The sequence below is a fragment of the Cygnus olor genome, chromosome 1 (assembly GCF_009769625.2).
Source record: "Cygnus olor isolate bCygOlo1 chromosome 1, bCygOlo1.pri.v2, whole genome shotgun sequence".
NCBI classification, from domain to species: Eukaryota; Metazoa; Chordata; class Aves; order Anseriformes; family Anatidae; genus Cygnus; species Cygnus olor.
The window spans coordinates 54,838,524-54,864,842 of NC_049169.1; the positions used below are offsets into that span (position 1 = coordinate 54,838,524).

The 26,319-nt window shown below is 49.7% G+C and overlaps 1 protein-coding gene across 4 annotated transcripts; it reads left to right on the forward strand.

The window, feature by feature from the left end:
- Positions 1-10,957: 10,957 nt before the first annotated feature.
- Positions 10,958-22,669, forward strand: CBX7 (chromobox 7). Of its 4 annotated transcripts, none has more exons than XM_040559237.1 (7): positions 10,958-11,041; positions 12,150-12,193; positions 16,183-16,248; positions 16,751-16,817; positions 17,409-17,748; positions 20,107-20,241; positions 20,720-22,669. In XM_040559237.1, the coding sequence occupies exons 1-7, from the start codon at positions 10,973-10,975 to the stop codon at positions 20,752-20,754; spliced, it is 756 nt and encodes a 251-aa protein (XP_040415171.1). In that variant the 5' UTR covers positions 10,958-10,972; the 3' UTR covers positions 20,755-22,669. The 4 variants fall into 4 exon arrangements, with proteins under 4 accessions (XP_040415171.1, XP_040415179.1, XP_040415185.1 ...); XM_040559245.1 differs by having other exon boundaries at positions 10,963-11,041; positions 20,110-20,241; XM_040559251.1 differs by having other exon boundaries at positions 10,963-11,041; positions 20,107-22,669.
- Positions 22,670-26,319: the final 3,650 nt, after the last annotated feature.

Sequence of the window (26,319 nt, forward strand, 5' to 3'; positions counted from 1 at the left end):
CCCCCGTGCCAAAACACAGGAAGCGCGCTGAGAAGTCACCCCGCGCATTGTCAGCTCCGAAAACACCAAAGCAAACAAAACAAAACAGAATAATTAAAAAAAAAAAAAAAAAAAAAAAAAAGGCCTAACCAGAACAATTGCCCAGAAGAGAAAAGAAAAAAGCAAGAAAAAAATCAGAGGCCAAGGGAGCTGGCCCGGCGCCAGGCCCCTTGTTTTCATTTCCCAACACAATGCACATTAAATAATACTTCCTTCTCGCAACACGGCCCTCCTGGGCCACTCTTGTTTGTCTCGGGGTCGGTGCGTGGGGTGATGGCCCCCGGCACCACCAGCCTGCTCCCGTTGCTGCTGCAGAAGAGCTCCTGGTGTCTCCAGGGCTGCTCCAAGCCTCCGGTGCCCATCAGCAGGATGGGGCTGAGCCACTTTGCAGAGTGACGTCCCTCGTGTCCCCCCAAACAGCCAGCCCGAGCTAAGGAGCTGCCTGTAGGAGCTAATCACAGCAGTCATATGATATACGCTGATTTATTGCCAGGTTAAATAAAACAGAATAATAAACCGATATGCATCACACGTGGGATGAGCCATTCCATGACATTTCTGGCCAGGCTTGCAGCCTGGGATGAGGGGAAACCCTTTTCTTCGCCCCTTGGCTCTCCAGTCATCAGGTGCCACTTGGCTGGGGCTCAGCTTTCTTCTCCCGGGGATTTCTCTTCCAGCCAACTGTCGCTGGCACCCAGATGACTGCATTCAGGTGTCTGCATGCTGGAGGAATCCAAGGAAAACTGCTTTTGTTTATTCTGACTTCTCTCCTGAGAAATTTAACATCTGAGGCTCTTCTTTGTTGGCAGCGTCAATCAATGGCCATCAAGGGGTTGATCAGATCTATTTATCTATCTCTATCTCTATCATCTCCATCTATCTCTACCTCTACCTCTTCCTCTGCCTCTACTTCTACATCTACGTCTACGTCTATATCTACATCTATGTCTATGTCTACCTCTACCTCTACCTCTACTTCTACCTCTACCACGTCTACATCTACGTCTACATCTACGTCTACATCTACATCTACGTCTACGTCTACGTCTACGTCTCTCTCTACCTCTACGTCTATCTCTATCTCCATCTCTATCTATCTCTATCTCTATCATCTCTATATCTCTACCTCTTTGAGGATTATTGTGATTTCTCATTAAATAGCAGGTGCAAGAAAGGAAGATGAAAAAAAACAGTATTTGATCTTTTAATTTTTTTTTTAAAGCCAAATCCTGTCTTTAAGACAAAATGGCATTGCTTCAGCTGTGTGCATCCCCCCAGATTTCTTACACCAGGATTTGCTGGGGGAGATGGTCCCAGCGCTAGGGGCTGACAAACACGTCCCACCTCTGTTACCGACGCGGCTCCGCACAGTCACGGCAGCAGCCAGGTAACATCTCGGGCAGCGAACTCCAGCTTCAGAGCAGGCGTTAGCCCTGCCAAAGAGGTTTTGGAGATGGATCAGAGGGAGGTCATTAGGAAGGAAGCTGGGGGAGAGCCGGGATGCAGCAGGCAGCCCCGCTGAAGGCTGTGGTTTGTGCTTCCTATGCACTTGCTGTGCTCCCAAACCCGTCCACGTCTGGTGGTATCACACACTGGGACTTCTTGGCCGATGGTGGGGGTCACCTCGTGGTAGACACCTAAAAGTTGGCTCCAAAGTCTCATCCAGCTGTCTCAGCTCCCTCCATAGTCAGCAGAGATGGGCACCTCCGTGACAGAACTCAATTCCTTGGCTTAATTTCCCTAGGGTTGGGATGAATCACGTCGTGGCAGTGCTCAACGCTCTCCTTTGTCTAGAGAAGGAGACAAGGGCTGCCAGTGTTTGACTGGTTAATTTTCAGCCAGCTCATTTTAAGGTGCTTAATTTTCAGCTGGCAAACACCAAGCTCAGTGAATCCCACCTTGGGAGAACAATGTGCCAGTGTACGACAAGCAGCGGCAAGCCCCGGAACACAGCTCCTGCCTTGATTTATTTAACGTCTCCAGCCAGTGCTCACATCTGATCATGGGAACCGCTGTCTCAGCGAAATCCGGTTTGCTCAACCTGCAGAGTGTGCCTCGTCCTCCAGCAGTGTTGTCAAAGAATATGTCCCATGGGCACCTTGAAACGTGTCAGAGAGAGGGGTTTTCCCTGCACTGGCACGGCGCTTGTTCTTATCAGCTGTCAAACCTTTGGCAACTCACCCTCTCCTGATAACACAGGTGAAAACCTGGGGTAACCAAACCCAAACGTTGGACCAGATCTCCGTGCATGTGTCTTCATGCCCAGTGGGGGCTTCCAGTTTGGCCATTTTGGGTCCTGTCCAGCTGTGGAGATGGTCTCTCAGTGGCTGGGCAGCACTGCCGATGGCTCACCCTCCCGATGGCGAGAGCTCGGTGGAAATTTTTATCTGGCACAGCTCTTGTTGCTTGGCCTCCTCTGCTGCAGGAGCAGGTGCTGGAGGTTGTTTGGCTAGCTGGTTAAACAAACCGCAGCGCTTCCTGCCAGAGCTGGTGAAGTCAAGCCTTTTCAGATGCCTCGTCCCTCCGAGTCCAATGGGCAGCAAGCAGCAGCTCGGTTGTTTTTGTATATCCAGCGTTGAGGTGCGAAGCGTTGTTCTGCCCTAACGACAGCTGCGTGTTCAGCTGTGAGATGGCCCTAGGAGGGGCTGCACAGCCAGGGTATAGAACGGGGAATATTCATGTTAGGATAATCCAGGTGGTCTCGACACTGCTCCCTTAAACCCTTCTTAATGGTCTTCGCAGCTTGAGCTTGGAGTCCAAAGTAGGTAAGTGGTGGGCTTGGCTGAAAGCTGTACCGGTGTCACACCAACCCAACAGACTGAGGTGTCTTCAAGGAGACCATCAAAGTGATCACTCCCTGAAGCAACCTGTCACAGGGACTATGTGCCATTTTGACTGGGGAAGTCCACCCATACCTCTGTTTGCTCCACCCGACTCGGGGTGGCTCTGTTCTCTACAAGATCCCATTTTGGTTACGGGGCAAGCACACATCCATGAGGTGTGATGAAAACCCACCACGCTGATCTGCATCACGGACCATGGGAAGCAGTGGCGGTGAGATCAGCAACGGCTGAGTGACAAAGAGTCCTGTGAACTTTTTAAAGAGGAGAGGTAAGACACTGTCCCATTTGTTTGGTGCCTCCCAGCTCTCCCCAGCCAGGTACAAACCTCCTGCAGGCAATGCCAAGGCTAGATTTTAAGACAATTGCTACTCCAACCATCCCTCAGTGTATGATCCATCACCTTCTGAGAACAGGGATGTTACTGGAGATACACCTTTACGCTCCCCGTGCAATATGTGGCCTTACTTAATTTTCCATTACTTCTTCTTCTGACTCTGGGACGGGGCCATGTGGGCAAGGGGGCAGTGGAAGCTGCAGAAACAAGCACTTGCGGGAGCAGGAACACAAGTGGGATTTGCTGGTGGGAGAGAAGAGGTGGCTCCCTGACTGGGGCATTGACACGGCTGCTGGAGATGTGTGATGGGAGCCAAACACGGTGACTGCTCTACAGTGGCACCTATAATGTTGATTGCCTTCTTTTCTGCAAGTTTATTTCCATGTTTATCCTGCAGAATGCTTCTGTGGATTGGCCGCTTTGCATCAACTCCTAGGTGTGATGATTGGTGACTCTGCAGGGTCTGAAGTCTTTTAGGGGCTTTTACTCACCCGTTTGACCAAATTGCACCAAGAACCATCTTTCTGCCGAGTTTTGCATGCGTACCGTACAGCACCCATCGGCTGGGCTAGATGAACAGATTTCCTCTGCAACAAATCTCACTACGCTGCAGTTTTGGGGACTTCCTAAGAAAACTTTCTGAACTGCAGCCTAAGCCTGTGTAATTTCGCATGGGAAGCATAACTGCATTCTGAGAAAAACGGGAACGAGTGCTCCATTTTAAGCCCATTACAGAAAGGAGTCGCTGGCGGAGTCACGCGGACACGCAGCTCCCGTCACCCTCCGGCCAGCACCCGCCGCATCCAGCCCTGCTCAGCAGTGTGCAGAAATAGACGTGGGCAGAAATCTGCCCAGACAAAAGCCAGGGTGGTTTCTGATGTCAGCCGGGCACCCAGACGTGGCTGCCGAGCCTGTGTCCCGTCGTGACACCCATGTCCCGTCACGGCACCCCTGCCCCAGGTTCCTGCCCTCGTCTTTGGAGCGGGGACATGGCTTCCTGGGGACGCGTCAGGATGCAGGGGGAGAAGCGGAGAGATGGATTCAGTCTGTCAGCTTGCGATGAAATGCAGTGATGTCCCCCCCTTAGAAAGAAAGCTTGATTATTTTTTTTAGTTAGAAAAAGTGTTTGGCTGAATCACTAGACCAGCTGCTTCCTACATAAATAAGAGGCATGCACGGTGTACAAAAAGGAATAGTTGACATTCCTAATCAATTAGATAAGGGGAAAAAACAGTCCATTTTCCTGTTCAAAATCAAATTATCGTGGTTACTTCAGATTTCAAGGACATTTATCTTCCAGCTTCAGACAGGGGGGCACTGGGCAGGCTGCAGGTGCCCGGGCTGGGGCAAGGTTCAGCTGCCCGCTGGGGTGGAGGAGCCCCGGCCTGGCTCTTGCAAGGTGCCAGGACAGGAATAGCCACGGCATTTGCAGGTGCACCTCAGTAGAGCCATGAATGCGTGAGCTTGCCAGGATCGAGCCTGGATTAACCAGCAGCGCTGGGAGAGAGACTTAAAGCACTTGGGCCCAATTATGAAAGGGAAGCGCTCCCGGATCTTGCCCGCGCGCTCCCTGGCTTTGAAAACCTGTCTAAACATTTACCCAAGGTCTTGCCAAGGAAAGCAAGGTGAGGAAGAAGGTGGCTCAGAGGGCTGTGGGAGAGCAGAGGCACCTTCCCCGCCCCGATCCAGCTCAGGACATTTCGGTGGAGGAGGAACACCCCCAAACCCGTCGGGTACCTCCTGCCAAAAGCAGGGGCAAGCACCAGCCCGTTGGGCATCAACGCAGCAGGGGCAGGAGGCGCAGATGCTGTGGCGTGGGGCAGCATCAATCCAGACCGCTCCCTCCACATCGAGGTTTCCTGGCAATTGAGGGGAAAAATAAACAGTTGGGGTGAGAAAAAAGAGCCTGCAAAGCCCTGCTCAGCCCCGCAGGAGCCCTCTGGAGCTTGCGCTCGCCCGAAATCCCAGGCCTGCAGTGCCACCTAACGAGCAGCCGCTGGGGCAGGGAGAGCGGGCAGTGGTGGCTGCAGAGTTCTTCCTCAGGACACTAGTGCCTTTCGTCCATTTCCCAGCACTTCAGAAATGACTTGTCCCACCCTTAAAGCCCAGCTGCCAGGTAGCAGATAATGCTGGCCTTGTTTTGCAAGTCTCAGAGCAGCTTTTGGCCAAGCCCAAATACACGGGACAAGCCAACAGCCAGCAGCAGTTGAGTAAGAGAACAAAGGAACTCCTTTCTCCGCATCGCTTCTGGGAATACAGCTTCCGAGGGACGGGGCAGAGGGGTGGCACGATGCAGTGCTGCAACCTGCACCCTGCTCCTGGGGCTCGCTGGCTCGATCCCCACATGGCACCGGGACTCTCCGAGGGGACAAGCTGTGTGCTGTCCTCATCCAGGAGGCAGAGGCTGAGCTTTGGTTAGCCAGGGCAGTGGTCAGGCACGAGGATCAGGAATGGCTTTAAAGAGCCCAGGGGACATTCCCCCCAGGAAGTGCTCGGTTTTTATGAAGGAAATCGTCAAAGAGAAGAATCAGCACTCCACACAAAGTGCAGGCTCAGTGCTGGTGGCAGAGGCTGCCTTAGCCCGGACAGCGAGATAGGGAGGGGCCAAGGGGCCTCCCAGGACTGCATCCAGGTTTCTGCCTCTGCTGATCTAAGGAGGCACCCTAAATCAGCAAACCACCACCCGGGCAGGGAGCAGGTGGAAAATGTGCCAGAGCTCAATCCTCCTGGAGCTTAGAGCTCAGCCCGAGCAGCAAGCCGGGGCACCCAGGCCGGGATGGAAAGCTTAGGGGGGCACAGGGTATGCATGGAGCAGAAATCACTTTGGCCTAGGTCCGGATGTTCAGCAGGGGTTGGGAGGTCCAATTGCCTGCTCCGCTCCACATTATTTTGATTTTAATTTTATACGGTGGCCTAATGCAAAATTATTTGCTGAAAAGAAGAAAACGAGCATCGCAACTCTGGCCGTGCAGCACCCTGCATGCAGATAGCCCTCTGAAAACAGAAATTTCCAGGGCTGGACATCCCACAAGCAGGAGGGGACAGAGCACAGGTGGACTGCAGGAACGCTGCTGCCACGAGAGGCTCGTACATGAGGGCAGGAATCTTCGAGAGTGAGTAGCTGGAGAAGTTTCTGTAGTGTGTGGGAGCTAAGGCTTTTTAAAGACATACTTATGGCCATAGTTGGGCAGGCTTTCATTAAAACAGCAAAATTCAAGCTTATTGAAACAACAAAACTAAAATTCATTGAAACCACAAATATATGTATATATATAAAACACACAAACAAAAACAAAACAAACCAAAAAAAAAAGAACCACAAAAGCGCTTATTTTGCCTTTCCCACCCACACTTCAGTTCTAGGCTTCAGAGCACTGAAAAAAATCCTACTGCAGCTTCCTGAAAAGGAAGCTGTAAAAACTGTGTACTTTGTGTACCAAACCAGCGTACTTCAGTCCTGCTGTGAGACAGAAATATTCAGCATCTGAAGTGGCCCCGAGAGAAGGAACACCGTTCTCTAGCTAAGTATTTATCTTGGAAAGCAGACACCGGCCTTTCAGCACCTTCACAAGGACCCGTTTACGTATTTTGCATGAACCAGGCACTGGATAACATGTACGCACAGCCAGGGATCGGCGTCGGGACCAGGGCACAGATCTCTTGCCCAGGAAAATAGCTGTCAGGTTGGGCTGTGCCACACAGCCGCCTGCTCCCTGGCCCAGGGAGCTCTGAAGTTGTTTTGCGCCAAGTGGGACAGCTTCAGGGGGTGAATGTGTGCCCCCTTACTCCCGAGACAGAAAATAACCTGGTGTTTGGGGCAGTGTCCCCAAAGATGGGATCCCAAAGACAGAAGAGGAACGGGACCTTGATCACTAGCACCGCTGGATGTGTGCTGTACCTGCCGAGCTATCATTTAACAGGTAAGAAAACAAGTCATCTTTCAGCGGCATTTCCAAAGAAAAATGATAGCTGCTACTTTTGGCACTGATCCTGTTCTAGGAACTAGTGGAGCTCTTCGAGGAAGATTGGGAAGAAAACCTAAAGGATGGTTCCATGTCACTCCCGGCTGTGAGCCAAGGTGCAGGAAAGCTGCCCCCCAAGGTAAGGTGACACTAAGGGACAAGTGCCAGCTGTGTGGTGTTCAGAGGCTCACAGTCTGGGGTTCAGCGCTTGCCATCCCATTTAGACGGCACTCCTGGTGCCTCGGGGCTGCACCCAAGGCATAGCCACAATGAAAGAGAAATGCTGGGTGCTCTGATCTAACAGGGTGAAAAGCTGAAGCGGAAAGCTGTGAGGTATGCCTTGCAATGGGTGGAGAAACCCCATGCTGGGTAAAAAGGGGCTAAGGGTAGAAATGAAATGAATCTGAACCAAAACAGATAATTTTCTTCGTGGCAGACCCCACCTGGAGCTCTCAGAGGGACCTAGGCTTGTGCCAGGAGATCTTTCTTCTAACCAGGACTAGCCCCTTTAGCCATGGCAAAGGGACAAAATTGTTTGTTTTCCTTGTGTTTTGTGTAACCTCTGAAAGCAGAACATCACCTTATGCAAGGGCTGGGGCTAGCTGGCCATCTGTTTTCGGGAAATCTCTGTGCTGGGAAAGGATCAGAGCCAGGCCAGGAACACGCAGCAGAGGTGCAGCTTTAAACACTTCAGTCGCTGGCGGCTGTTGCAAGGCTCTGGGTAAACCAAGGGGCTGCCAATTGGCGGCAGAGGGCAGTTGCATTCTTTCCATAAGCTTTAAAAAACCTACAGCATTAAAAGCACTGATGGCCATGGGCATAGCCATAGGATAGTTTTCGTGGTGCCCTTGGGCTTCACTGCTGGTACTCAGCATGTCCTGCCTGTCCCTTGCCCTGCTTCCAGCCCACTGATTCAGCTCAGCTCTGACCGGGCTGGTCTCAGAGGCCAGCTTGTCCGTTTGCTGCCCTTTGGTTTTGTGATGTGTTACGAGGCTGCGTACCAAACCCACGATCTGCGCACAAAACGGACCTGCGCACACAGAGCAGCACGATGAGTGCCATCTACTGATAATTAAACATACAGCAGCGCACAGCCATAGGCCAGCTCACCAATCAAGCCAGTGATACATTGCGAACGGCATCATCGGCAGCACAGCTGCTCATGGCTGCCAGCTCCCGCGGCGTTACGGAGTCGCGGCAGCGTCGTGCTTGCAGGCTGCCAAATCCTGCTTCTGCTGCAAGGTCGTTTCTTGGAGCTTCATCAAGCAGCGTTTCTTCAGGGATGTGCCGCGTTGTTTTGAAGCAATCCTGATCTTTGCTGCAGTCTTATGGAAAAAAAAAAAATCCTTGGCAGGATTAGGCTTTGTAGAATAGAAATGACCATTAATAATTTTTCAGTGTTAATGTAAGTGCCTGTATCTACTGCAGGCTGAGTCGTTTAATCAAACTAGTAGCAATTAAAATGGCAATTTCTCCACACTAAATTCTGCTTGCATTTACTCAAGTAAAACTCTTTGAAGTTAATTGGAATTTTGATTAAAGACTCGTGGATCTGGGTCTCTGAATTTGTACTAAGGAAGGTTCAATATTTGCTTTGGTTTTCTGCACACTGAGTTCACTGCTATGTGTTAGTGTGGTTGTACAATTAGCCATAACAAGACCAACTCCAGTAAAGATTTCTGTAATCTAGTTCTTGATATACTTTTAAAAAGGTCTTTTAACGGAATGGCATTTAAAGGCCGTCAGATGTGAAAAATTTGATTGCTTAAATTGTTTGTCTTAATTATTTCTAGTCCCTATAAACGGCAGAGTAAGATTCTCTTAGTGGTAATTCAAAACTTGGGACAGGGTGGGAGGAAGGGAGATGTTCTTGCTTTTCACCCTTATGGTTCCAGTTTTGGTTGTCCATGCAAAAAACAAACAAACAAACAAGCAAACAAAACCAACAAAACCCACTAATCAACCAAAAATAAAACCTCCACACCCCATCTATTCAAATTACATTATAACCATTATTAAAATAATAACTAACTGTGGAGTAACAGCTTTAGAAAGCATTTTTTTTGTGCAAACGAGCTCTGCAGAAAACTGCCCAGACTATTGTGAGAGACTCAGTAACATTTTCTGAAAAGTAAAAATGAACCACAGTAGCATGTTCTGCCACCCAAGGCACTTGAAGAAACAGGAGCATTGCCTTTGTGGCTGCCTGAATTACATAGATAAATTTCACTGAAGTTGGTATAACTTCATGTGAGAATAAAAGCTCCTTGAATGGATGAGGAGTGGCACAGAAGCATGCCCAGCAAACAACGACACAAATTGTAGTCCTGTGGGGGAATGAGCCTGGAACTTGGCTGCATGCTGGTGTCATCCTATGGGCAGCATTCATCACCTCCAGGTGAAGGAGTACCATTTTTCAAGAGCTGTGACATGCCTGAAGCAAATATTGCTTAAATTGAATTCGGGTCAATAGTTGGTTTGAGAAAAAGAAAGGGAAAAGTGGGACGAAAGAAGGGAATAATCGTGCAGAAATGTGACTGACGGTATCAAGGGCTTGGATTCTTATTGTACAGCTCTGTTTAAAAGAGTATCAAAGTTTGTGATCAAATGCAGGTTGCTTCGTTTTGAGAACCTCTTCAGTATTCAATAACAAACTTACTTTAATCTTGAAAAAAATAACCCTTGAGCTTAAAAGACATATTAAATAAGATGTAAATCTCCTATCCTAACAGGTCCAGCAGGTTATCAATAACGAATTCACTTGCAAGTTTATTTGTTCTGCTGGTAGGATATTTTTTTTCTTTTATCCCTACATGGTCAACGTACAGTTGACAATGTACAGTTTCTCCCATTTTCCAGTTTAGCTCTGCAATAATTTTATTTGAGTGAAAGGAAAGGGATTAAAAAGACTCGCAACTCAGAGAAATGTTCTGATTTTTTCCCTCATTTTTCTGAAGCTCTTAACTTTTGAGTTACAGCGTAAAAATTATATTTTTCTTCTATTCCCTCTAAAACGTGGAAATATAATATGAAGAAGGAAGGACTGACAGTTTTTTAAATTTTACTTTGCAATACAGCACCGAAACCTTGAACATTCAACGACTAAGCAGCTACAAAGCCAAAACGCCGTTATAGGCTGCTAGCCGCATTTTAATGGTTAGCCCTACGACGGCAAGCCTGGGCAGTGAACTTTGAGCAGGCTGCTCTTAGATGGCAAAGACAAGAAGAAACACCTCAGCAGCCGGTGGCGCGGGTCTGCACCTGAGGGGACGGTCGACTGAGGCGGACGGGTTCCTGAGGGGAGGCGGGCGCCTGAGGGGGACGGGCGCCATTTCCCCTCCCTCAGCCCGCCCTCCCGCCGCCTTAACGCTTTGTCACCCGGCGGCTTCTCGCCCGCCTCCGCCGCCTCACGGTAGCCGGGGGCTTCCCTCTCCCCCTCGCTGCTCCCCGACCGAAAAAAACGGGGAGCCGCGACCGGCGGCGGAGGGGGGAGAAGGGGACGGGGACGTGAGGGTGGGGGGTCGGCCATGAGGGGATGCGGGGAGGGGGCGGTAGCGGCCCCTCAGGCGGTTCCCGCCCAGCGCGAGGCCACGCCCCCCGCGCGCGCCTGAGGAAAACGTTGCGCAGGTTCTAAAGCGGGGCGGGGGGGGCGTGCGCGAGGGGGCGTGTGAGGGGGTGTGTGTGTGTGTGTGGGGGGAACCGTTAACGGCCGCCACCGGGCAACGGCCGCCGCGTAACGGCCGTCACCACAGCGCCCGCGCCGCCGTCCCGCTCCGCTCCGCCCGCCCGCCCTCATGGAGCTGTCGGCCATCGGGGAGCAGGTGTTCGCGGTGGAGAGCATCCGCAAGAAGCGCGTGCGGAAGGTGGGCTGCGCGGCGGGCGGGTAGCGGGACCCCCCCCCCCCCCTCCTCACGCACGCCCCTGTCACAGAACCGGCTCCTTCCCGCCGCCCTCACGGCGCTGACGGGGCTGGGGGAGGTGTGGGGAGGGGTTGGGGGGGGGTGGGGGTTGGGGTTGCCGACAAGGCGAACTGGGCACCCCCGGGTAGGTTGGGGGTGGGGGGGGTTCCTCCTGTGGAGGAAGGGGCTGCACCCCCATAGGGGGTTACAGGGGATGCAGCGCATCGGGATCCCCCAGCCTTTACAAAGTTCCTTATGGGGTCGCCTTCCCAAACATCTGGGAGCTGCCCCCCGTAGGCAAATAAATCCCACATTGCAGCTCGCTTTGCCTCCTGTGCTGTCGTGTAAAGGCTTGTGCACCTGCAGCGCTGGCATCCTCCTGCTAACCTGAAGGCCTCTGCCATGCTTTGGGAAGTGCTTTGCAAGTCCCTCGGTATCATATTAAAGATTGCGCTGATTGCGCGTGCTCCTCTGGGCCCTTGAATGTGCTGCTGCTGCTTGGTTTTTGGTTTTGTACTTGGAGTGAACAAATAAACGGTTAACTCTGAAGTTGGGTTGTGAACTGCTGTTTGTTTGGGTCGAAAGGTTGGGTGACTGTGATGGATGGAGCAGTGCGCGAGTAAGGCGTGTAGCAACTGGAAGGGAACATGCCAAAGAGATGCTTCATAGGATCTGAAATCTTGTATTTCTCCTCACTGCTTAAACAAATTCCTTTGACACCTGCTCTTGGCATGCATCTCCCTCTCATGTTTATGCATGCTGACTTCTTGAAGCATTCCCTGTAAACGCAGGGACGGTTGCAGTCTGGCTCGCCTGCTAGCTTCTGCAAAGGTATGATCCCAAGCTGATGGTAGTTCAGGCACTTTTAAATAGCCCTGTGCCCCCATGTCCTGGGAGAAGAGGTACAGCAAGCACAGCTGAACGAGGAAGTGGCTTTCTTTTGAAAATAAAGTGATGGGAAATGAGCTCTTCGGTTGCAGAGTTTAGTCCTGTTGATTGGTTGCACCTCTTACTGTAGCCCATATTTGGTTGCAGAGTTCACCTGTTTTCTTCTTCCTTTTTCCGCCCTCAGGGTAAAGTAGAATACCTGGTGAAGTGGAAAGGATGGCCCCCAAAGTAAGTTGTGTTTTACTTGTCTTTTTTTTTTCTTTAATATTCGGTAATAGCTTTCACTGTATCTCTGCAACTGAGCATCTCCTTCTTCATGGGTAACCTCGTGCCTCATTCCAACAACTACAAACAAAGAGCCACAAACCAAAACTCTGTACTGTTTCCGGACTGGCAGCCGAGGGATACAAACCGTGTGTCAGTCTGTTCTGGTTGGTTTTTGGCACCACTGAAATATTCCATTGAGATGCTTTCTAGATACAAGTCTTTTTAAATTCAGTACGAGTTTGACAGGGAACCCTGATTCTTCTGGATTTGGAATGGGGCTTGCTTTTCTGAGTCAGCACCAAGAGGACCCCGCTTTATTTGTAGAGCTATTTGCAGTCTTTTAAAATAGAAAACAAGGTGGTGGTCTTATCTTGTAGTCCTACTGTATCTCTTCTGCAATTCACAAAGGAAAGGGGCAATATTTCAGTTTTATTGATGGTAGCCAAATAAAGGCGATCTTTGTCCCTTGAAAATTACCGCCATGCCTTCATTTCCTTGTCTGAAACCTGTTGTTGTTTTGAGTGCTTTTTCTGCTTTTGCTTGATTGCCATATTGCAAGAAGAAAAGAACGCATCTATCTTTTTACAGCATTGCTGCGCACTGTTTACAGATACTTCTCTATTAAAATGCAACCGCCTCTGAAGGAGCGCGATTGCTTTGTGCCTACACAATCTGTAAAAAGCTTTGAGATTAAAAAGATTAGGTAACTGGAGAATATGATGTCAGCTAGCGCTCTAGCAGAACAGCCTCACGGTCCATGCAGGGACCCATCTGCTTTTCTGTTTGTAGCTGTGCACATGCACAACGTGCGTGGGTACGACTGCGCTACGCGTGCGGTTGCACTGGATGGGGCTGAGCAGAAGGGAACTCCTGCTAGCTCATCCTTGCAGCTGCAGAGGGGGGCTGCTCGGATGTTGTCCCGACAGATTGTACCTGGTGTTTCAGAGGCTGAAATGTGTTCCTGCATGCCTAATCCTTGCGCTTAGAGGGCACGCACAAATAAGCAGCTTTCTCTCTCTGGTGGTGGTGGTGGGAGTGGGGTGACTTTGTTCTTGACTATGAATTCCGCTGTCGGAGCGTAACCTTGTGCGTTTGAGTACCAGCTGCCACGTAGTGTGGCTCAGTTCTTGGACCACTTCTCCCTCCTAAGTAGCAAAGCCTAATTTAATCACTGGTAGAGATTGGGAAACACGCGTAGTCTGTGAGGCACCGTCCCGTTTGGCTGGAATACCGATGTTTGTCCTGTTCTCCTTTCCACAAACACTTTGAGGTCCTTCTTGGCTAGTGACTTTGCAGAAGGTGGATGGAGGCATGGTATCATATTTCTTTTGACAGAGCAGCCCTTATTCCTGCTGCTGCCTTTCCGTGCCATGCACCTTGGAACGAACTCTGGGGGAACCAGGAGCTCTGTTCTGAGAGTTAAAAGCACAGCCTTCTGCCCAGGGATTAAGGGGGGTGCGAAGGTTCCCTTCTTGTGATGCTGTGATAAGTCTGAACACCTTCCCTCTTCTGCGCGCTCCAGCTTTGAAGAGCACTGATTTATTTAACTGTTCGCTCAGTGGCTTGAGTTGCTTAAAACCAGGATGCTTTGAGCATGCAAGTCACTTTCATCCTGCTAGCAGTCTCTCTTCCGTCTCTCTAAACATAAATATGCCTGTGACGGCATGTAGCACCACAAGCTGTTTGCATCTTTGCCTTCCAATATATCTATTTCCCCATCCCCTGTCGTGTTTCGCTTCATTCCCCTCCCCAACCTTGTCGCATTGCTCTGTAATCTCTGCACCGGTTACTCCATGATTCCTATTGAAGGTTTCATGGAGGAGAGCAAGGATAGGACTGCAGTTGGCTGCTTTGCCATTTATTTGATATTTCACAGTTAAAAGAAAATTGTTAAAGCCCTGCTCCTCAGATTCCTGGCTTGTACTGCAGGAGTCAGGTAACGGAGGAGTTACAGTCTGATTCTAGCTACAAGCTTGTTTACAACTTGTGTTGGAGTTAAGAGGGGAGGGGGAAGAGGAGGAGTAGAAGGAGGGGGAGGCGGATCATATGATCTATGTTTTCCAGAGTGCCTGCTCTCTGCAGTTCTGCTGCAGCCTGGGCTGTGTGTGCCCGTATATATAGCTCTGTGCGTGTGTGGCAAACTGAACTGTGTTTTTTTTTTTTTTTATATGCAGTGTTTTGCCACTGCAGTGAAGCCAGGAACTGAGCTGCAGAGAAAAAGGCAACACCCACCATGGATTTTTCATTTTCTCTTTTTTTTTTTTTTTTTTAAAGCAAATCCTCTTTCTTCTCCTGCCCATGAAAAGTAATCTGATGGCCTCCCCCCTTTCCCCCCCAGTGTTATTATTTTTCCTAAATTTGTACAACGAGTGCCAGAATCCCTGCAGCTGGGAGGAAACCTTCCTCTGTTCAAACAGCATCTTGGCTTTGACGGCTCACAGTCAGGTTGCTGCAGGAGGCTTGGGCAGGGGAGGGAGGGATCAGTCGGTTATGAAGACGTCTGTTCTTAACCCTCTGATGTACGGGTGCACTCTGGGATACCTGAATTTCATATTTTTGTTCCTCCATTCTGTAAAAGAACTGCACCTTCATGGGTAGGACCATTCTCCAGGAACTCTCCCGTGTTTCAGTGCCTTTCCATTTCATCCGCCCATGAGGTAGAAGAAAAACATTCCCAAACCACCTCCCCTGCATATATATATGCATGTACCACATGCCCTCATGTGCAGTCTGTGCTTCATCCAGAAATGGAAGCATCCTAAGATGCTTTTCCCCAGTTCAAAGGCACGGATACAAAAGCACTCTTGCCACCCACCTGCATCTCCTGTCTGGCCCTCCTCACCGGGGGCTGGAGGAGCTCTGCCTCCAGGCCAGGAAACCAAATGGCCGGAGGCATTTGGGGTTTCAGGCTTGCTTTCTTGCTGTTGAGGTTGCGTAACAGAGACACGCCACCCATCTTTTCTGGGCAAACACGAGTCCTTAGAAAAAAACCCACAGCAAGGACTGCCTTGTGACCCTTCCACCCTCCAGAAACCTTTTACAATGGGAGTTTTTGGCTGTTTCTCCTGGTAGTAAATGCGGCTGTGCCCCTTGGGAACGGGTTTTGGTGTGGCCTGCTGTGTGGGTTCATACCCTTCCCGAGCAGCTGGCTCCACCGTAGCTATCTGGCAATCACAGAGGGAGATGGGGCAGCGAGTGACGCTGTTCACGAGCTACTTTGAGAGCATCGAGCTTATTTTGAGTAGTTTCAGTAGCCCTAACCACGGTGCAGGTGGCTTCCTCCTGCTCTGGTACAGATGTAACTGATGGCCTCTGCTAGACCGAAATAACCTGCAGGGGGAGCCGAGCGAGAGGAGGAAGAGTTGGAAAGGCGCCATCAACTTGCCTCAGGGCCCAGGCCTAAACATGTTTAGTTGAATGGCAACAGTGGAGAAAAATTGAACTCTTCTTAAATAAATACTTTAGGCTCCAGTGATTAGAGGTAATTAATAATGCAGGTGAGAAAGTGTACTTAATCCTCCAGCACTCTAAATTAAGAGAGACCTATTTTTCAGAAAGCTGTGTCAGATCTCATCTCGTTCCATGTATTTACTGGACTTGTGGGAGTGCTGCAAATGTGACCTGGTTAGGCGTTGTCTTAAAAACAGTTTGTGCCTCTGCAGAGGCTTTGCAAACTGTGGAGGGAGCCCTGGGGAAGAAAGCCTTCCCTGTTCTACAAATTGCTGCCTGATGCTTGGCCCTGCCGGTTTTTGGGAAGAGGAGGTGGTGTCTGGCAGGAAGTTTTGGGGGGGGAATGGCTGGGATTCCTCAGAGCTCTAGCAATGTTGTGGCAGGCCCCACTGACCCTTGTGAAGACAGTATCCAGGGCCTCAGCACGCTGGGAGCAGCCCTGCAGAGAGAATGTTTCATTAAAACGTTGTTTACTTTATATTCCTTATGTTTTTCTTCAGATACAGCACATGGGAGCCAGAGGATCATATCTTGGACCCTCGCCTGGTAGTGGCTTATGAAGAAAAGTAAGGGCGCATGTTCTTTTCTCTCCCTGGATGCAGGAAAAGGAAATACTGTCTTTATTTCGTAGCGTGCATAAAGTACCCTACTTCAATCAAAGATGAGATGTGTAGGGATGAGTCCTGCTCCATCTCTGTACCCCGGTCTTGGCTGAGGCAGATAAGGCAGGGCTGGCACTGCTTGGGAAATGAGGCCAAACACAAGCAGCATTGAGCCAAAGCGCAATCGGTTTCAGGTTTTAATCAGGTCCAGGGCTGGACTGGAGTGATGTGAGGTGATAAGTGTCCCTAACCCATCCTTGATCAGCAAAGTCAGAGAAAAAATCCCTTATAGAAAGAATTTCACTCCTACAAGAAGAAATTCTGGAATGCTTTCCAAGCCCGCGCTGCTTGTAATTGGGTTTTGATGGAGAAAACGAGGGAGCTCTGCTGCAAAAGGTGGAGGTCTTGACTAGGCTTTGTGCTGTGGTGTTTGGTGCTTGGCTTGATTTGTGTTCCTCCTTCACAGGGAAGAGAGAGACCGCGCTTCAGGGTACAGAAAAAGAGGCCCCAAACCAAAGCGCCTCCTGCTGCAGGTAGCCTCTTGCTCTTCTACTGTATAGTTCTGACTGGTTAGCTGCTGCGCTGCTGCCCTGCCCACGGGAAAGTGGAAACTGTCCATTGGTTTTTGCGTGGACAAAATTGGAGGTAGCAAGCTAAATCAGTGGGTAGGCAGGTTCTTTTAACCTGTTAGCCGAACAGCAGCTAACAAAGCAGAGAAGAAGGGGAAAAAAACAAAGGAAGAAAAACAGCTCTTGCTCTCTGAACTAGGATCTTAGCTTTGGACTTGGGTGGTTGCAAATAGTTACCTGGTTTGCATGGTCTTTAATTTCACCCTGGGCCTGGACTTTCCGACATGTGCAAGGCAGTAACTGCTTGGAAGTGGAGGTCCAGCATGCTTTGATTGGTGCCCCGCAAAGCAGCCAATCTCAGGCTGCACGTGTGAGAAGGAGCTTAGATGGCAGGTGAAGAAGTGAGAGAAACAGTGTGGTAGGAGCAGAACGACTTCTCCTAGGTCACCTAGATGCCCAGGGCCTGAACTGAGAATAGATTCCCAGCTCCCAGGTGAGAGCCCTGGCTATTATCAGATTCCCATTCTGCCCCTTGCTGTGTTGATGTCTTGGCAGCGGCTGTATGGCATGGACTTGAGGAGTGCCCACAAGGGAAAGGAGAAGCTCTGTTTCTCTCTTGCACGGAGGTTTGGAGGAGGAGACAGTAGCCTGCCAGGGGCCAAGACAGGGCAGGCAGAGTTCTCAGAGAAGACTGGGGGAACAGTCCTGCCATTCTCTCTCCGGAAGCAACGCAAAAACCAGAAGTACCTGCGACTGTCAAGGAAGAAGTTCCCCCGCATGACGAGCCTGGAGAGCCGGAACTGCAGGTGTGAGTTCTTCCTGAACGATGCGGTGGGCCTGGAGGCCAGGCAAAGCCCCGAGGACTGGGAGGCCGTGCAGAACACCAGCAAAGAAGGTAAGGCCAGGCGCCTCTTGACGGTGAAGTTCTGGGGCATGAGAAGGATGCCCTACATGCTTCCCCCTTATTTGCCCCATCCTGGGATTGTGGTTTAGGTCAGGTCCTCAGGGCAGCTCTCCCTGGCTCACATTGTGGCTCTCCTGTCTGCAAATTCCTTTCCTGTTTGGGTGTCAGCACATCTTAACCTGCTGATTTATCTTAATCTACCGTCCTGTTGTGAACAGCGACAGGACCCGAAGGAACGGCATGAAACCGCGACAGGGGAGGGCAGGCTGGGTGTTAGAAAAGGCTCTTCACCGAGAGGGTGGTCAGGTGCTGGAACAGGCTCCCCAGGGCAGTGGTCAGGGCACCGAGCCTGTCGGAGTTCAAGAAGTGTTTGGACAACACTCTCAGACACATGGTCTGAGGTTTGGGTGGTCCTGTGTGGAGCCAGGAGTTGGGCTCGGTGATCCTTGTGGGTCCCTTCCAACTGCAATATTCAGTGATTAATCTGGTTTTTTGTGTGGTTGTAGTCTTAAATGGGTAATGCCCCTCCCGATGTTAGAAAACAGGCAGAAGTTACTGGAAGTTACTGCAGTCTTTCAGTTTCCTCCCAGCAGAGGTGACACGCAGGTGTGACAGTGATGAGCTCTGCCTCTGTCCGTGTACCGGCACGTGTTTTGCCTGCTGCTCTGCTAAGAGGAGCTTGGCTGGCTGTGGGCAAGCAAGGACACCAGCATTCCTCTCCTAGCGCTGCTCTGAGAGCAAACAGGAATGCCCTTAGGAACCCGTAGTGCATTCCTTCTGCCCCCTCCTTCCCCTTCCTCCCCACACCCCGCATCCTCTCTGAAGTCTGTTGCTGCAGAGCTATGTGCAAGGGGGGTGAGAGAGATGAAGCGAGGATGGTAACTCCTGCCTGATCCCTCTGAGTAGGCAGCGTGAGTGTAGGCATGGAGATGTCCAAGCACATTTGGCATTGTGGGGAGGGATACCAGCATCTTGTGCGGGAGAGCTGTGGGATGTGCGCGTTGCTCCGAGTTACCAGGGAAACTCTATCCGTGCATTATTAGAGCTTCTGAAGGCGTAAGCCTTCCCGAGGAGTGGAAAACAAGGGCTTGTGCAGCTTGTAGTAGCTAAGGGAATCCTGCTACTCCTTGCTAGGAGTAGTCGTGAGCCAGGCTGGATGGGGGCAGGATTTGGGGAGAGGGCTGCATTCTGGGAATCAGCACTATCCCCTCTTTTTTCTCTGAGAGGGACTCAAACAGCGACTGAAATCCAGAGAGGCAGCAATGGGGCAGGCACAGAGGAACCTGGGGTCACATACGGGCAGTGTTCAAATGCTGGGGGCTGTTCTCCCCCAGAGTGCTGGTCCTTAAAGCACATCGGGATCTGAAGGGTGGGCAGCGCTAGAGATGTGTAAAACGGTTCTCTCCTTGACATATGGCATGTGTGGAATTCCACCTAGCGCCAGGGTGGATTGGACTCTTCCTGAGGTGAAAGTAGACACCCCAAATATTTGAGACAGAAGCCAGGAAATACCCTCCTAAGGGTATTTTTCCCATGTTTTTTGCTAGGTGGGGACAACAGAGCATGGTACAGGTAGAGTGACAGAGAGAGGGTATGTTTTCTGCCCTCTCTCTGTACGTTTTTGTGTCTGTCTTTCAGGGCTAAAAATGAGGTTTTGGGTGGGAGAGGGACAGTTAATTATTCTTACAGTGTGAAAGTGCAGGAACGTTTGGGTTTCTTGTATGGACCTACCAGGGAGCAAAGGACGGATGTGAGAAAGGGAGAGCAGCTTCTCCGTGAAGCAGTATTGATGAGTTTTGGAGAGAATTGCACCCAAGCTGCATTACAGGTGCAGTACGCGGAAGACCCTCGATTTTGGTTCCCTTTGATTCCCATGGGAGGGTCGGAAGAGCGGAGTGTCTCTAAGAGCTTGTGATTTCTGACTTTTCAGCAGGGTAGGGCATTTGCAAGCGGGTGAGCTCACACCTGGGTGAGTGGGTTTTACTGACAGAAGCAACTGAGGGGCTGTTACGTGAGAGATGTCAGGGAATCGTGGCTGGTGGGATGCACTGGGTGGTGTTAACGGGTCTTGTTGGCTTACGTCTTCTGATTCGATGCTGGTGTGTATCTCAACACCCTTGCTGCTGTTTGCTTTCCCCATCATAACCTGCAGTGATCTCCTGCTTTCCCTTAGCCTCTGAGGGGAGGGCTTGCCCGTGCCCTTTCTTGCCTTGTGTGTGCAGACTCGGTACAGGCTGATTTCACCCACCATTTGTCAGAAAGGAGGCCCCTTTTCCGTCTTCCCCTTTCCTTCTCCCCTGCCCTCTCTCCCTCGCACTAACGTGCTCTTATCTGCCTCTCCTTTTGCAGCAGATGTGGATGGCAGTCTCCCTTGGATTCCCACTGTGCCCCCCAGCGAAGTGACAGTGACAGACATCACGGCAAACTCCATCACCGTCACTTTCAGAGAAGCACAAGTGGCCGAGGGCTTCTTCCGAGACCGGAGTGCGCAGTTCTGAATCTCTGTTTTCAGTGCTCCCCAAATCCAGTGCTTTTAGGGTGGGGCTAGGGAGGGGTTATTTTATCCCTTAAGGAAAAAAAATCCAAAACGTCTCCTTAAAATGTTTACAGAGACCTTTTCTTTTTCCTCCTTTTTCCCCTTTCAGATACGCAAAAAAAAAAAGGGGGTGGGGGGGGTTGCAGCATAGGGGGTGTGTGTTTGTCACTGCTTTGTCCATCCGAAAAACTGACAGCCCTTTCCCTGGCAAAGACTCCCCTCCTAGATGTGAAAGCAGCAAGCTGAACAATTCCCCTTTTATCCTGCTAAGTGGCGGCAGCTGCGTTTGTGGGGAGAGGGCATGTGGAGGTGGAAAGAGAGCTGGATCTCTAGCCTGCCGCCTTGTTCTGCAATTGATATCCCCTGGATAAAGATATTTCTCTGTGCATTGCTCTTCCCACCTTCCTCCTCCCTCTCTTCATCCAGCAGCGAGAGGCGATGGATCCTACCTGTGTAGATAACTCCAGCCTGTTAAGACTTTCTCTCCACTGCTGTTTACCCTGTGGCCTGCTGTCAGGACTTCAGAACTGTGTTTGCCTGCCTGTGGTAAGTAAGTCTGTGCAGCACAGGTCCATCTAGACGGCAGAGGTTTCTCCGTTTGCTTGTTGATCATGCAGGAAAGCCTGAAATGCATCCCTGAAATCTAGATTGGCTCCCTAAATTCAATTTGCCCTCGTTAAAGCTCAGAAACCAAGCACAGTCAAGACATACCGCTCTGTCTACGCTAAACAAGATTTCCAGGCTCGTCTGTGCTGTGTGAGAAATGCGTTACGGAAAGTGGGGTGTTCTTATCCTTTGCCAAATTCTGTATTAATGACAAATGCTGCCCTGAATCCGTGGTAGTAGTTGTTTGAAAACTGACTCCCGCTCCCTGGGAGGAGGGGCTACCAGGACAACTGAAGCATGCCCTGGCACTGCAAAGATATTCGAGATACTGGCACGGGCCCAGGACACAGGAATTGGACAGAACTGAGCTAGGAACGGACCTTGATTAGCAGCAAATTCTGTTCTTGGATGCCATTGGGAGATCCAAGGTAAACAACATGTGGGGAAGGCATGCATTAGAGTTGAAGAGGGGAAAAAAAAAATCTTAATTCTTAGCAATGAGAATTCTTGGATTGTACTGTCGGAGTAATAATCTGCCATGACTCCAGTCTCCTCACAGTATCTGTGATCCTGTACTACTTTACTGATGGGAACTTCCCCTTGGAAGGCTTAAAACTCTTTGCCAAGGAAAGTGGTCTGCATTTCAATAGACCCCGCCTGATCTTGCACTTAAAAATGCCTTGTGCTGGACTGCCTGTGACACTTTGAGGTTTTGAAGAATTGCTGTCTTTTGCGTTGGTAGTTTAACATCTGTTCTCGCACGTGCATATTCTCTTCCATTTTTTAAAATCAAGTTTTATTTAAATAACTTAAAATTGTATAGACCTTTTCCTATGGAAAGCAAGAAAAGTAACCTAGAGTCTGAGGTGGGAACTGCCAGAGAGAGTGCTGCAGAGTAATATGGGCTGTCGTGATTACTGTCCTTAAATCCTTTGTTCGCTTTCCCCACTCCACACAATGCATCTCTTACCTGCTGTATTTACAGGAAGCTATGCGCCCTCTGAGCTCTGAGGTAAAGACACCTGTGGGACTCCGCAGCGTGCGGTAGTTCCTTTGCAAGGCTTTGGCTGCTAGCCTGCAGAATTTGGGAGCTCTGGGACTTCTGGTCATCCAAACATCTGCTTTTTGCAAAGTGCTTGGGCTGCCCCAAAAGCTTTTATTAAAAGCAGGTTTTATGGCAGATAGGATGTGACAGGTCAGCGTAGACTTAGGATTTCCCCTTCCGTCTCAAAGCTGTTTGAACAGGCCTGTCTTCTACTGTGTCACAGCAGTTTCAGGACCGCTGGGAAGATCCTGAATTTTTGGACTAATCTTTTGTCTCCCAAAGAACTGACACGACAGTTTAATTATGGAGCAATCAGAGAGGGCGAGAAGTGGAAGGGGGGGAGAGTTATGTGGTGGGAGGAAGAGCGAGTGGGAAAGAAGCTTAGAATAGCTAGCAAGGGCAGAATGGATGAGGTAAGCACACAGGCCCAGGATGTTTGTTGAAAGTGGGTGTCTGGAGCAAGGCTTCCGAGTCTGGAGTTGCATCATATAAACACGATCACTCTTCTGCAGCGCGTGGGGTCACACAGTCTCTCTCACTGTCACCCCCCTACACACACATGCACGCGCACACACGTCTTCCCGACACGTGCCAACTATGCTGAATACCTGCATCTCTTTTTGCTGTGACCTGTGGTCTTCCTACATGGCTGAGTCCACTCATCAGGGTTGCAGCAGGTCAGGTAGTTACGGTTGCAGAAGTGTAATATTTAGCTTGTTTTTGGAGAAGTCGTGAACTCCAGCTCATCCTGTTACATTTTCGTGGCATTTGTTGGATCTGTTTTCTTTAATGCAGCTACTGCCACCTTTCTCCTGTCTTCATCGCAGTGTACAAACGCACCAAAAAGCTTCCTATTTACTAAGGTAAACAGGTTTTGGCTGACACTGGAAGCAATACGAATCCTGTGGCAAGAAAGAGCTTGTCCTAGTAAACTGGATTTCCGTCTTCTTTTTTTTTTTTTTTTTCCCACTCACCAGCTGAGACTTCTCAATGTTTTGTTTTGGCATTTCTCTTTAAACATCTTTTCTTCCTCTTGCAGTGGAGTTCTCAAAAACCTGTGGTGTTTTTTTCAAAGATGATACACCCACAGCTTCATCTCTTAATCATTTTTTTGGATCAGGCCAGCTTGTGTTCTTCTGGTGACTAATCACCTTGCCACATGAAGCGTCAAGCGAGGTACCTGGCTACCATGGTGTTTTCTGTGCAGGTCAGTTAGGAGTTAACCCGTATCAGGTTAAGATCCAACAAGTTGCATCTGCGTGGGTTTGGTGTGTGTGCGTGTGAGGAGGAGTTTGTGGCAGGAAACTAAGCAGCTACTGTGGGGTGGGTTTTTTTTCTTGGCTTTTTGTTTTTTTGACATTCATGAATTCTTGCTTATCTTAAAGATCTTTTGAGAAGGTTTTTCTCTGCTTAAGATGTGGCTCTCTTCCATGCTGTCTGGTGACATATCACTGTAGACTTCCTCGGTGGAGCTGGTCTTCAGGGACTTTAAAATTAGCTTTACTCCACTTCTGCAGCTGTAGAGATGTATGGGGTTTTTTTTTACTTTTGGTGGCAGGAGAGGCCCTCTGGGTTTACTTGTCTCTTTTCCCCAGTCCCGTCCATTTGCGAGTTCAGCCAAAAAATCAGAAAATTGAATTGGGACCTCCCGAGCTAGCATATCAGGAAAATCAGATGCTGTGCTCAGAATTTCGTTAAGCATTCCGTTTGATTAGGAGAGCCAGAATAGCATCCAGCTGAAGCAGAGTTTAGTAATTCTATTTGAAGAACAAGCTGAGAATAGAAATGGGCTAACTCTCCCATACATCATTTGGCTCTATGGCTATAAACAAGGAAAACAAACTTCAGCCAGTGAAAATTACTGAAATATGCACAAGGAACAAAATTCTCCAGGAACTGTTCCATGTAAGAATTTACCAGCTGTGTTTAGGAGACAAGTTTCTTCATAAATCTTCTCACAATAAAGTCACTGTATATGATACGACAGGACTGAGGGGCTTCTTGCGACTGGAAAACCTTTTTTTTTTCTTTTTTTTTTCCCAACTAGTGTTAAATAATTGGAAAGGACTGCCTCTGTTCCTGGCTGGTTATAAACTAGATGTTAGTGCTTGGATATGTAAGTGATGCCTTGGAACAGCAAGTTTCAGCACGTAAATAGTGGCATTAAGTAGCCTCGTAGCTCCTGCATGCTCCTTATTGTCTTGCCTTTGCTTGGGGGCCCCTTGCTTGTGAAGTCAGACCAAGGTGTTTGTTTTATTTTCCTTTTCTTTTTCAAGCATAGCCAGGATATCATTGTGAGAACACCCAGGTGCCATTCTGTTTTCCAAAGTAAGCCGAAATTTGTTAGTGACTTGACCCTTGCTTATGTCAGAGGCTCAGAAACAGAAAGAAGCTTACAGAGAAATGAATGGCTTTTTTTTCGGTTGTTGTTAGTGTTGTGAAACTGTCCAGAATTGTTCTCCTGGTGTTTTTTTTTTGACTGTGTAAAAATGTTTGTTCACCTCACAGGGGGCCAGTGGCCCCAGTACTGTTTCCTGCTGTACACCAGCTAGCATTCTTTGATGGTTTTACTGGAATAGAGACGGGAGGCCTTGCACAGGTCAAAAAATAGGCAGGGTAGCTCATGCAAGACCCTCAGTGGTAGCCACAACAGAGGCTGGGGTGCGGAAGACAGCAGCGAGTGCTGTTAGCCACATCCATGTATTTGAGCAAAGCTCGATCTACCATTGCCTCTCCACCCTTTCCTCTCAGGCTTTAAGTTCGTGTTTTCTGAAGTAGGGAAAGTGTGTGTGTGGGGGGGAAACCTCCTTTTCCTAAAGCTAAGTGGTATCTACCCCTCTTCTGCTCCTCCCTTCCTTCCCTGCAGCCTGGGAAGAAGCAGGCTGTTGGACTCTATAGGAAAATAGCAGGGGCAGCTGCTTGTCTGGGGGAAGGGAGGGAAGGAGGTGCCTCAGAGTTGCTCTTGCTAGGCTGCTGAGGGCAGGCCTTGGGGTGAGCAGTTAGCTGAGAGAAGATGTGCTGCAAGAGCAGAGAACTTGTAGTGAAACTCAAGGCCCATCTAGGGCCTCGGGCCAAAACCCCCGTGATTAAAAACAAATGCTGAGGTGATAAACCTGATTTTTTTTTTTTTTTTTTGCAATTGATCATGTTGGTGTTAACTGCCATCCATTGAAGCCCAGTTCAGTTACTAGCAGCTAAATTAAAGCAGCCTGTTCCCTACAGGCTCCGCGTGCTGCTCACTTGGCTGTGGATTTGCCTTAGTCCCTAAGAAGAGGAGGAAAATCCCATGATGGGGATGGGGAAGGGTCAATATACGGAGAAGAGACATTGGGGGGATGGAGTCAGGCCATGTTCAGCCACTGTTCAAATGCAGCCTCTTCTGCTCCAAAGCCTGTGATCCCTTGCATCAGTTACGGTGCGTCAGTGGGTGGATGGCCGCCTGAGTGGGCTGTGTAGAGAGGAGCTGGTCAGCACTGCATTCATCTGTCCCTGTTACTGGTGGGAAAGCAAGGGGGATGTCTGTTAACAGCTTACGTAGGGTATGAAGAGTGTATAGCAGTGGCACGTACAGGTCAAGGCAGCATGTCTCTTACCCTGCTTGTCTTCGAAACAGTTGTCTCCAAGGGCGCGGTAAACTTGTTTTTGAGACAATAGCTTACGATCATGTTGTCCTCTGCCCACTGAGCCTGACTGCCGTGGAGCTGCGCTTGCTGTCCTTGCAGAGACAGGCACGAACCTTCTGGGTGTCGAACCACCCAGATTCCACCTAGCTGGTTAAGATGGGAACACCTATGAAACTGCCAGAGGGAGAGAGAAGCGATCACTTAAAATTGAATTCAGACCCTTCAAATCCTTTCCTGCAACAAGTACTTCCTGAGGGGATGATCCTTTCTTTCTCTTCCAGCCCTCTTCCCTTGCACCCTTACTTTCAGTGCAGTGGCTTATCAGGGATGATCCCCAGGTAACCGGGAGTTGTACAGGGGAGCCGAGCTCAGTGGGAGTTGGTAATGGTTCTTAGGGGAGAGATGGATTGCTACCGAGACGGCGTGGGTAGGTACTTCGCTGCTGAGATTGTTTCTGTCTGCCGTGGGCCACCCTGCAAAGACTGCAGGGGTTCTTGTCTGAAACGTGCTGTGGGTGGTGTCTGAGAGTGCCAGTCAGATGTTGGAGAGAGCTCATGAGCCTGTTGAGAACCTCCACCGGCTTATCTCGTTACTGGGGTAGCAGAGTTTTGACTAGGAGGAGGATTTGGGAGGAGGAGGAGGAGAGACTTTTTTGTATTATTACTTTATTTTTAACCAGAAAATGTAGTGTCAGCACAAAGAAGCTCTTTGCAAATCTGTCAAAATGTTAAGCAGCTTTTTTTTTTTTTTTT

Excerpts from the sequence above, each read along its gene's own strand:
- CBX7 (XM_040559237.1), top strand. The coding sequence starts at position 10,973 with ATGGAGCTGTCGGCCATCGGGGAGCAGGTGTTCGCGGTGGAGAGCATC. Across the intron at positions 16,249-16,750 it reads GTAGTGGCTTATGAAGAAAA|GGAAGAGAGAGACCGCGCTT; the intron begins GTAAGGGCGCAT and ends CCTCCTTCACAG. Across the intron at positions 20,242-20,719 it reads GGGCTTCTTCCGAGACCGGA|CAGCGAGAGGCGATGGATCC; the intron begins GTGCGCAGTTCT and ends CTCTTCATCCAG.